We start from the raw sequence: 12,610 nt of genomic DNA, 5'->3' as shown, positions 1-12,610 counted from the left end.
AAAAAAAAATCTTTATGGAGCCCAGACATTCATTAACTTCTGTAGCAAGCTGTGCTTTGATATGCAAAAAGAAACAACTGCAGCTTGTCTTGGTCATTAAAGGGTTACAAGAGCTTGCACAACAGCAAAAGACTTCTTCTCTAACTCATGCAAAATGCCCTCCTCCCCCCATCATGTCTCTGTTCTGCACACCAACAAGCAGGGAAGCCTGTTCATCTCTAGGAGTCGTCTGTATGTTAGATGTCCTTAACTCGGGGACTACCTGTATGCATAAATATGTTTTCAACATGTTTCAATGTACCAGAACAGTATACATAAAGGTGAACACCAACCTTGGCTTATGTCATGCACAGTTGTATAGTCTCCTCTCTTTTACTCAAATTACTTACACTGATTTCACTGCTTTTCTCAGTGTGCATTAAAAGCTGACTGAAGACAGAATTGAAATCTCACAGAGCCAGCTTGATACATTGCCATTTACAATTGATAATAGTACAATACTAAGATTTACAAAAACTTATCTGTGATAAAAATTGATCAATACTTACCAAACTGTAGGGAAGAAATGCCTCCCCAAGCCTTCATATAATCTCCCTCTTTGAGAAGCTTAAGGTCTGGCGTGCATGGTGAGTGATCAGACACCACCATGTCTATATGGCCCTGAAGAAGCGCATTCCACAGAGCCTCCTATAAAGAAAGAGAAGTCAGCAAGGCAGAATGAGGTCACCACATGTTTAGTTAGTCTATAACCAATAAAATTATTTAAACCCTTATACTTGTAAAGTGTAGGTAGCAGCACAGTGGCTCAGAGGTTAGCACTCTGGCCTTTGCAGTGCTGGGTCCCAGGTCTGAATCTTGGCCAGGGCACTGCATGGAGTTTGCATGGGTTTCCTCCCACATTCCAAAAACATGCAGTTAGGCTAATTTGCTCCCCCTGGAAAATTAACCTTAGACTGTATTATAGACATATGACTATGGTAGGGACATAAGATTGTGAGCCCCTTTGAGGGACAGCTAGTGACATGACTATGGTACAGCGCTGCATAATATGTCAGTGCTATATAAATACTGTGCAATACTAATAGTCATGGTTGACACTGTAGAGCTGGTTGGGGAAACCCATATTCCATCAAACCCCAAAAGGGCCAGAAGACTACAAATGTTCAGTTATGAGCTTTCTGCTGCGATGCGGGGTACAGCTAATGGAATCCATCTTTGATTGATTACTATAATAAAACGAAGTGTTCAGGAACCTATTTGCAGCCAATTGTACTACACTATTATATAAAGGATGTGCAAATGTTTTCTTATTATTAAAATGCAATTTCATTTCCTATCTATCATTTTTTAATCAGTCTGCAGAAAATATTCAAATCAGTCTGCCAGCTGCATGAGTATGAATAGAGTGGAGAACAGTGAATGTACCTTGTTTTGATGTCCTCTAACAGGGGGGCAGCACTTGTAGTACGTGGCACCAGGAGGAATGTGCTCAGAGCTCAGGGATAGGTAATGGTGAGTGGTCTCTACGCTCAGGGGGGCTCCGGCCTTTTTTGCTTTCCTGATTATGTTCAGAGATTGTGCAGATGACAGGTGTACAATATGACAGCGTACTCTGAAAGAAGGTTAGTTTAATGTATATAGTTCTGAGAAATCATATCCTGAGTCATCTTTCTATATAAAGCACTTTTTTGGACAACAAAAACATTTTTATGGCTAAACATATATATTAATATGGGGGACCAATTTGATAAGTTATGGTACATTACAGCACTTATCAATATTAGATTACAGAACTTTGTAGGGGGCAAAACAGGAAAAGTGGACTGGGGTAAGGATGATGGGGACGGGGAATATTTGTATAGAAAGGTTTTGGAAACCCAGAAAAAAGATGAAATTGAAATCCAAATGCAAGTCAAGTAAGAGGGGCACTTTGGTAAATGTTACAAAATCTATCCAACACTAACTTGTACTGTAGACAAAGATTGGCCACCAGCTCGACTGCAGCAACTTCCATGTCATCTGGGCGGGAGTGCAGGAATGTTTCATATAGTGCAGGGTCTGTAAAGAATAGATACAATTTATTATATATATTATGAAACCGATGTATAATAATAGTATATATAATAATAGTAGTATAATAGTTCTGCCTTTAATGCAGTACTAAAGTAATAAATGTGGTGTTAGGTCCAGTTTGAGAAGTAGAGATAGGTGCCTCTCAGTCAGTTTAAGTGACACCAATAAACTTTTTGGCTATCTGTAATGGTGACGTTCTTCACGATGGCCAGCAATGTAAAAAGCATTCTTCCCACTGAGCAACACACTAAATGTATTGTGAGCTGTCGATATAGTATTAATAGTAGGGGTTTCCAACAGATTTGAAAGTTATTTCATGGATTCCCCTTGTTAAAAAGATTGAGAAACCCTTCCTTAGTGGTATATGTATAAACAAGCACTTGTCATTCTCAGTTCGCACACTAGGCGGTGTTGTGTTTGTTTTTGAGTTACAACTAATATATGTTTTATTAATTGCCAAAAAACAAACACAGCGACACCTAGTGGGAAAACCATAAATTAAATCTGCAATGAAACCAATATACCTGTACATTTGTACCATGGTACAATTTGCCTGTACAGCCTGGTCTTTATAGATTTGTTGTTACATGCACTAAATCAGTATGCTGAAATAATTTGCCACCCCATCAGGACTGTGTAGGAAATGGGAAAAGAAGGTAAATAAGATTTTCCACAGTGTTCACAATATTTCTGAACATATAACAAGTAGGCAATAGAGTTGATTATTCACAAATTACATCTTTTAAACCTAATTAGATTGCCTACAAAAAATGATCATTATATTATGCATCAGCTGGGGGAGATGAATTTACATTTCCTCAGCACTGTTCAAAGTTTCACTGTAAATATTGTAACACGTGGCATATTAGCAGACCTTTACTGAAACCCTTAACTACCTATTTATAACCGAATGAATAATAACTTACCTCCAGTGTCTGGGGTATGTTTTGCTATTTCGAGTTCTGCATGAAACTAATAAAGAAAAAAACACATATTGCATTTGTTAAATTTTTTACAGTTTTATGCAGTCTAGATGCTAAAGACAGACACCAGAGCAGACTTTAAAGGAATGAAAGATTTGCAGTTTATTGTCTGTGGAGGCAAAGATAATATAATATTGCATACAGTGCTATGTATGTGAAGTACAAGTATCTAGTGTACTGAGCAAACATTCCTGTATAATTCTGTCATTTTAATAAATATTAATAGTAGTTACAATTCTATAATTCCGCCTAGCTCTGATCATCCAACACTTTTCTTAGCACAATCATACATGTAGATGTGCATGCTAAATTGGTCCGTATAATATACTGTATGTATTAGTTATCTGCTCTCAAAAATGTCAATTTCTTTCTTCCCAGCCTGTTTCAGAATATTTTTTTTCACATAATACTTAAAACTAGCAGTTTGTTTTGTTTCTTGCTTGTAATAAAAATGGAATAAAGTGATGAATGTTGCCACTAACCAGTAGAACACTGTTGGTCCCCTGTAATTCGGTCATGGCTTTGTGTAGATCCATCACAGTGACATGGGGAAACTCTGGCACTCCACTGTTAATAAGGAAACACTTGAATCCAGCAACACCAGCTTGAAGCATCGGTACCAGCTCCATCTGTCATAGAAAAAAGTATAAGTATTATTAGCTGGTTATGGCTTCCCGCATGTCATTCCTAGCCAGCTAAACATGGGGCAACACTACAAAGAAAGAGAGCCAAAATTGCCAGCTGAATTTAAAGTGTGTTTCATTATAAATAACTTTTCCCTTTTTCTGGCCCTTCAAAATACAAATAGTATTAGTTAGGAAACTACCGACAATCTAATTCTGGTTCATTTATTTTCAACATTTTCAGCTAAAGTTGAAAGCAATTTGGGGATTTTGGCTCACTTTAAACTTCCTTTTTCATGGACTTTCTCTTTTTTTCAACTTCAACGTGTTTTCAGGCCACCTAGAGAATATAATCCTGTATATGCCATGCACAGATCCCAGGATAGCATCTTATAAAATATTTTTACTTGCCCAAATTAAGTCATCCTGCGCCAGTTGGTTGAAAAAGCCTAGAATTTACCCTGGGTTGCTCCAGGACCACAGTGCTCTTGACTCTTTCATGCAGTGCAATTCCAACAGTCTTTCAGGGAAACCTAATTTGTGATACATATACCTGCAGCCTTCTCTTTTCAATCACTGATCGTTATAAATCTCTTACCCTGTCGAAAAGCTGAACTTGTTCTTCTCCTCCAATGAACTCATACAACATAAGCAAATCACTTGTGAACAGGATCCTAAGATACTCCTACAATGTTTTTTATGTACCTGGAAGCAAGTTTTAGACATAAAATTTATGTCTAAAAATATATTTATTTATTTATACAGATACAGACCAGTCAGTTGGATGTTACCTTGTTAAGAGGGACTTTAAGAGATATCCATGTATGGGGACATAAAAACTTTATTGCTAATCAACCATTTCCCAACCATGAGTCGAGGTTAATTGTAAAATAAAGTTATTTGCAAAGCCCCATTGACATTGTATCAGGGGGTCATGCAGGAACAAGGTACTTCATGTAATTTTACTTTGTACATTAAATTTAAAGTTTTTTTATTTTATTGTCATTTTGTTTGGTCCATGCTCCTATAGGCCCCTTGACCCTATTCCCACTTTTGGTGCTATGCTCGGGGTTTTCAATTAACTTTCAAAATCTTCAATGTTAATTTACTACTTGCATTTACGAAAAATCCACTTAAACTTCTTAAAAAACAAAATTTTTGGTGGAACCTAAATCCTAAACATGCTTACCTGATTATCAGGAATAACACCACCCCAAAATGCTACGTCTACATAGCACTGTCCCTTAGCAGCCTGGAGCTTGGTGCGGAAATTGCTTACAGATGTGGTGGGGGGCAGACTGTTTCTGTAAAGATAGGAAGTTATTGGAGTTATATTATTTACATGGTGTTTACTTTCATAAATGCACCTGCACCATTAGAAAGAGGCTTTGCAGAAAAATATCTTTATAGTGCACATGGCAATATTTTTGCAAATGGCGACATTTCTGAAAATCTAGGAATGTACCATAAAAACAACAAAGTTATTTAGTTGCTCAGAATTTAAATGAAATTGGAGTTAGGTCTAGGTTCTTGTATAAAGTTAGAACTTCAATCTGAATATAGATCAGTAAGGAACCATAAGGCAACAGTAAGACACTGAAGAAATGAGTTTTATAAATAATTTTACACAGAGGTTTAGCAATGGCAGCATCTATGCTACCCTAGCACAGGTTTGCATTATTTTAGCATTAGAAAAGGAATTAGAATAATATAACATGTCAGAGTCTGTCCTAAACAAGGTATCAAATTTGATGCAGTCATTGTCATCATGCATCACTCGAGGGGCAAATATTTGTATATTCAAGAGGTTTCAGATTTAAAAACACTTTAAAAAATAATGGTACCTTCATCTAGATTGCATAAACTGAGCAAAAATTAGAAGACATTGTGATCAGAATAAATAATAAACAGTAAACACATCAACAGTCTGTATTCACTCCTAGGTTTAGGAGAGCCAACATGATTATCATGAAAGGAACTCGGAGGATGAACCAAAGAACAAAACAACTTACTCTAAAGGGTCCCACCAGTAGGGGCTTGATAGTTTTGAGTATAGGATACCAACAGGGTGAATCATCCACCAAGTTAGTCAAGAACTCCAAGACTGACATTTCTGCAACACAATTCCTGATTCCACTTACGGGTATATACTCTAAGCATTACCTATTTTCCCCCTTTATGTGACTTATTTTACTGGATTAGGAGAATACTGTATGTAAGGATCTAAAGTGTCTTACTTTTCTCTTAGATAATGTTCAATTAAGAGGTTTTGCAAGGTGAACATCACTTTAAACAAATCTTTGTCAGGGAACATTCTTCTATGACTTTACATTAAGACCAATGTCACATAGGCAATTAAGGTACCCAGAAAAATTTGATTGCAGGTGGGTGAGAAGACATAATCTAAGTAATGATAGATATTACTAGTGATAGATGTCTCCATGAATAAATATAGTGGCAACCAAGCATGCAATTTTATGCCTATGGAGCGAACAAAGGAACATAAAAATGTCTACAATGCCAACATATTTCAAGAACACGACATAAAAGATTGACCAGCAAAATCCACACTGGTTGATTGATTCTTTTTTAAGAAAACGGTGGACTTGAAGATTTCTGGAGGGAGGCAGGGCACTGCCCACACATGTACTGTTTCATGATTTTACCATAACTAATTGGATCATTTTATGTCTGGGTGCTCCTTAAGGGTTCTTGAAGAAGGCCTTTTGTATAGGCCATTGGAGCTCCAATATGCATTTAGCGGTGCCCTAATTGTTTTGCCAAACACAGAGTAAAGTGTGCGAAGAGGATGTGTTTCCTTGTACTGTGCTCAGAAAAACAACCCACGTGTAGTACACAGACCGGTAACTAAGCCATATAGATCAGATTTAGTGATTTCTTCTTTACCCACTCCAGACACTAATGGTCTATTCGCAACACTTGCTAATGTACATTACAGGTATGCATGCATTGCCAAGCCATTTATTTTTGTTAAATGTAGATGTAGTGCACTACAACATTCTGCAATTTACTAATAGCCGTAAACTGGAAAAAATGGTGAATGTCTGTTTTTTTTGCTATTCAGGTGCATTGGCTGCTCACACAAATAAATGGGCTGCCCTAATTAAACATGCACTAATGTAACCCATCAGAACAGACAGATGCAAATGGGCCCCTACTCTTCCACAAGACCCAAGATGGGTTAAATCAGACCAAAACTAATGAGGCTTAGCCAGCCTTAAAAAAGACTGTCTACATAACCCCTAAAGCTGGATTCACATTGAGGGGTGTGTTAACGGATGCACATTATTAGTTTGCAAACTAATTTCATTATTCCCAGGTAACAAACATAAAAAAAAGGTGTCATAGTAACACTGGGCTCCCAGCTTGTTATTCATCTTGTGAAAAGCCATGATGATGACAGTATTGCCCCTAACAACCCCCAACTAATGGGGATTCTGATACCAGCTCCTAAGCAGTGGCTAGAGCATTTAGCCAGGGGTGTAGTGGGGCGGGCACGCGTGGGCATGCTGTGCCCTTACTTTTTTTCAGGAATGAGGAGTATATATAACAATGATGCACATGCGCGCTCACCATGGATAGTACCGTGCCCCCTCTTCTTTTTTTACGACTACACGCCTGCATACAACGGGTGATCTGGTGGTTGTCAGGAGCTTTACCACATCTAAAAACCATCAGTCAATGAAAAAGCTGCCCACCATAAGCTTGGTTACCTTCTTGGATACTGCGCCCAACAACTACCAGCCAATGAACTATTGCTGGCTATTTACATTGGCAACGTGGCCCTCACCAGTTACTACACAATCCCAGCAGCTGCCCTAATGAGTAAGCAGCAAATGAGTTTATTTAACATTAAAGAATGTCTACTGAACCTATATCAAATCAAACAGTCATGAGTTCCCTCATCAATACATTATTCTTTTTGTTATGTGCATTCCCTTCATTTAATTGGGCTGCCTTGTAGTGTATTGCAGAACAAGTGCATTGGGCTTCCATTATGAATGAAAGGCAGTGCAGATCAACATAACTAATGTGCTTTAATGTGTTTTTATGTAGCATAACAATGTGAATCCAACTTTAGACAGGTTCAGCCACTTTTATCCATTCATTGATTATCTTATGCTAATCAGCACCAACATTTTTGGAAACTGATTGCACTCCCCTAAAGTGGAACTAAACCCGGGATTGCTAATTTATCTGCGTTCCTTTACAGGACCCCACCATTTTCCTTCTTCTTTATTCCCGAAGACAATTTTCAGTCATCTTGGTTGGCTGAGGGAAATTGGGATGTGTCAGATTTCCCTGGCAAAAAAAATTGGATAGCTGGGCAGCGATCAGGCAAGGTATAGAAGTTATTGCAGAGGGGCATCACCATTCCCTTTCTTGTAGTAACCACTTGTCTGAATAACAAAGTTCAAAGTGGGACTTTAGTTCCAATTTAATCTGATCAGGTGATACAGGAAGAACAGATATATATAAGTAATTGTAGTGATTTTTGTTTACAGTAGCTGGTTATTGGCACCTGAAATTGTTAAGAATTTTTTTTGAGCACTCCTTAATAAAGTGATATCAAAGTGAATCAGATGTTAGAATGTTATTAGATGTTATTGTGGCTGTAACTGCTGACCTGTTACTGAAAATAATTGTTGCCCAACTGGTATATCAACCCGCTGCACTTGATCGTCTAAATCGCTGACCCGGAAGAAGTATGCAGGTCAGGAACATTGGAGAGATGTCTGAATCCTTTTCCAGCAACTCTGCATATTTGTTCCAGTAGTATACCAAACTGTAGCAAGAAGATCAGCATGATAGCCTAGCTATAAATCTCAAAGAGGCCAATTTGGCAGCCGATCACACACATTTACATTTAAAAAACTTTAAGTCTTCCTTTAGGCGGGAGATCTTTAAAAATCATATGGTACATTGCATACAGTGGCATATCTACAATAGTTGTGATCCCTCCAGCAGCTGCAGCCAGCGTAGCAGTCCGATAGCCCTCCCATTCTGTCCGTCCAGGCTCGTTGACATGCACATGGGGGTCAATAATTCCAGCCATGACCACAAGATCCCCTAAATCCAGCACCTGATGAATGGAAGAACAGAGATAACATATCATCAGCATTATATGATTAATAGTAAGCAATTTGTAGTCATCATTAGATAACTGAACACATGTTACAGATCTAGTTAAATTCCCATATACTTTAGGAGGTCTATTGATAAAACAATTAGGGTGATATTTATGAAACATTCTTTGGTGGCAAATCAATCAAACTGCACCTGAAAGATTCACCTCCACAAAATGTTTGTGGAATGTCAGATTGTCTTCTTTTTAAATAGGTTCCTAAATCTCTTTCACATTTAACAGTGTACATTTATGCTGAATAGACAAATTATCTTTCAGTGGCTGGATCAACCATCATGTGCCATCTATAGTAGCTTACATGGAACCTGCTCCAAACCAAAATACTGTGAGAACCCTCAGACATAATCTGTTATTCTCTGACTCCAAGACTATTCAGGCTTTATAGTTACATAGTAACTCAGGTTGAAAAAAGCCATAAGTCCATCAAGTTCAACCACTAGGGAAATAAACATATCCCAGATATAAAACCCTATGGACGTAGTTGGTCCAGAGGAAGGCAAAAAAACCCTGGTACAATTTGCTCCAACAGGGGAAAAAATTCCTTCCTGATTCCACAAGACAACCGGATATTGCCTGGATCCACTTTATCATGTGTATTTTATGTAGCCAGTCAGTAACACATAGCTTTCTATATTATTTTTCATACAAGTGTTCTAAGTTAAAGCAATAGCAGATCTGACTTGAGCTGACCCCTATTATAATGGTTTCTCATGCTTCCTATACAATTAATTCCTCACTCCCACTGTGAGTTAGTTTATACCATAAATTCCATTTAACCATTTAGAGTAAATTGGTAGCTGTGGTGCGGTTTGCATGTGCTATGTCAGAAAGCTGGCTACTTACAAAAAGAGCCACCTACTATGACTATAACTGAATTATTTTCATGGTCAACAATAGATCATTTACCTTCGGTCTTCCATCAGGATGTTCTCTGCATACCACTAAAGAAGAGAACCATACTCCACTCATTTTTAACTTAAGCTTAACTCAAAATCAGCTTAAACAAGAATACATAAATTAATGAAAAATACTGAAAATGCGATAATTCGGTATACTGTATAGTAATATATTTTTCTAAAACACCTCCCTAGTGTCCAACAGTCCAACGTCACATACCTATAGACAAAAACACATAAATATATGTTGTATTATTTTGTATTGGACTGGATACAGAACTTTGTATTGAATCCAATACAAAATATTTGAATTTCCCACTATGACCCCCATGGACGGGCGCATGCACGCACATCATCAGGAATCGCCGAGGGACGCGTACGCGAATGCCGGGTATTCTAATTCTTTCCAAACTTCTGTACTTCCATGCAAAAAGTGTTACATTTTTTGCATGGAAATTTATTTTAGATTGTAGGCTATAATTCACCAAATTACTCAATAATTACTTATAATTCACCGAATTACCGCATAACTCACCGAAATATGTCCAAAATTTTATAAATTTAATATTAAAATTTTTTTTATAAAACATTAGAAAAACCTTAAAAAAAAATCTTTAAAAAAAGTTTAAAAAAAAAATAGTGTATAATGTAATGTACAGTAGCCTATATAATACAATTATATATATATTATATAAGGATTTCTTTGTATTGGACTCAATACAGCTTTTTTGTATTGAGTTCAATGCAAAGGAACTCAATACAAAATTTCCCGCCCCGCCTCCCTCCCGCACCGACGCATGCAGCGACGTCACCGGGAAACCCCGGTGATCGTCACTGCACTCGCCGGCTGAAGCAAGAAGACGGAAGACGTGTCCGGAGGAGCTTCGGGGAGAAGGTGAGTATTTTTTTTTTCGATCGACGCTGGATCATCGCAGCGGGGACCAGGTAAGTGAGGGGAAATTAGGTAGGGAGAAAAGTTCGGGCTTATCGATAGTTGTAACTTTTTTTAGCCCGAACCAAGGTCGGGGTTATCGGTTAGGTGTTTAAGGTGACTGTGCACTTTCAACATCAACAAAGTTGAGTAGTATCTGTAACAACAATTTTCAGGACAAGCTTTCATTTCATTCGATCACTAATTTCAATATTTGATTTTCCCATCATCATCTACAATGCCACCTACAAAGTCTTGAAAATTTCAAAAAAATCTCCAATGGCACATTATTAAATTATGATGCTTATAATTTTCTTTAAAACATTCTAAAAAAAGACTTATGGTTTAAACTAAAACAACTACACGTGTGGGACCTATTACAAGCATACAAAGACTATTACCTGCTCCCCATTGGGGACTTGCTGTTTTCCCAATGGCAGAATGCTTCTAATCTTGCCATCATTTATGACGATATCACAAGAAGAGACTGTATTACCGATTATCACTCTTTTACTCCGAATGATGTTTATCTTTGATCCTAGTGAGACATTCATTGTTCCTGTAATAATATGGTGGTAGATTATTTAAACTCTGTATTTGCATTGTATAGCAAGTATTTATTATTAGTACGTCTTCAAATTTCACATGGATCCTATGTATTTACACAAAAAAGGATATACACCAAAAGTATGTTGTGTCACAGCATAACCAGCGCAATCATCTGTTTACTTACTGGTATTCTTCTTTTGTTAGTAGTATGGTTAATTTGAACAATTGATTGTAAATAAGAAAATACAAAGCTTGGGCAGATGCTGACTGCTTCTTTGTACCAGATGCTGAACAAGGTCATATTGATATATTCACAGGTGGTATAAATGTCCCTTTTATAGATTTTTGAAGTGTTGTAACAGACTGGATAATTTGGTCAATGTTAGAGTGTGTATTTTGATATCTGATAGTTATGCCAGGTAACATCAATGATATCTTATTATAGCAGCTCAAAGAGATTTAGATGTTTAAAGCAATCCTTATGTGAAGATAGAAAAATCAGCCCCAGGTGTGTTGTGTATCCAATCTCTCACAATATAAACTGAAAGATCCTTTTTAAACATCCAATGTGTGTTATAATTTGGTTAGACCCAGGGGGCATAGCGTCTTATGGAATAGAAATGTATAATGCATTAATAACACAGCTCAACCCCCAATTTTTTTTTTTTTTACTTGCCAAGGATTTTAAATTTAATGTATTTCAGGTCTGCTTAATCCAGAAATGACATGGGTTACATTGAATTGTCTCTAGTTCTTGTGTTACAGGAATCGGTTTTACCAACAACAAATGTTAACAGAGCATAATATTATCAATCTTTATTTACACCGATGTTTTGCATTTTATATTAAATGTAGCATTATTTTCATAAAACTTTCATGTGTCTTCTTTTTATTCATACATCTTTTTTTACAGAAAAAAAGAGTTCTTCAAGAAGAAGTTGTTTAAATGACCCTAATGTGTTTTCCTACATTTGTAGTGAAAATTTTCAGCAAAAACAGAAAAGAAACATTACAGAATATGTGAAACAAGCATATCTTCCATATTTTGGTATTAAACTGGGGGATCAAGATAAGTATTGGGCTCCCCATATGGTATGCAAAACTTGTGTAGAATGTCTATGTCAGTGGTATAATAGAAAACTGAAAAGTTTGAAGTTTGGTGTACCTATGGTATGGCAAGAGCCCAAAAATCATCATAATTATTGTTATTTTTGTGCTGTGAATGTAAAGAGTTTTCGATCATTACAAGACAAAAAGTGGGAGTAGCCTGATTTGGAATCAGCAAGACAACCTGTGCCGCATGGTACTGATGTTCCCAGGAGTTAGCAGTGGAAGTAATTATGAAGGAAGTGTTTCATCAAACAAGCATTTCCCCCAAGAAGAGCTCA

The 12,610-nt window shown here is 37.1% G+C and overlaps 1 protein-coding gene across 1 annotated transcript in view; it reads right to left on the bottom strand.

Annotated features, from left to right (window-relative positions):
• Positions 1-12,610, bottom strand: part of LOC140328303 (allantoinase, mitochondrial-like) — a gene marked incomplete in the record, with an annotated part of 21,070 nt that overhangs the window by 6,675 nt on the left and 1,785 nt on the right. Inside the window, 8 exon segments of the mRNA XM_072407802.1 lie at positions 549-687; positions 1,426-1,612; positions 1,965-2,058; positions 3,000-3,045; positions 3,539-3,685; positions 4,869-4,983; positions 8,632-8,783; positions 11,075-11,232. Coding sequence (XP_072263903.1) covers positions 549-687; positions 1,426-1,612; positions 1,965-2,058; positions 3,000-3,045; positions 3,539-3,685; positions 4,869-4,983; positions 8,632-8,783; positions 11,075-11,232 — 1,038 coding nt within the window.

The sequence above is a fragment of the Pyxicephalus adspersus genome, chromosome 4, assembly GCF_032062135.1.
Source record: "Pyxicephalus adspersus chromosome 4, UCB_Pads_2.0, whole genome shotgun sequence".
Taxonomy (NCBI): domain Eukaryota; kingdom Metazoa; phylum Chordata; class Amphibia; order Anura; family Pyxicephalidae; genus Pyxicephalus; species Pyxicephalus adspersus.
Note: the sequence above shows the minus strand (reverse complement) of the source record. Positions and strands in the feature narration are given on the sequence as shown.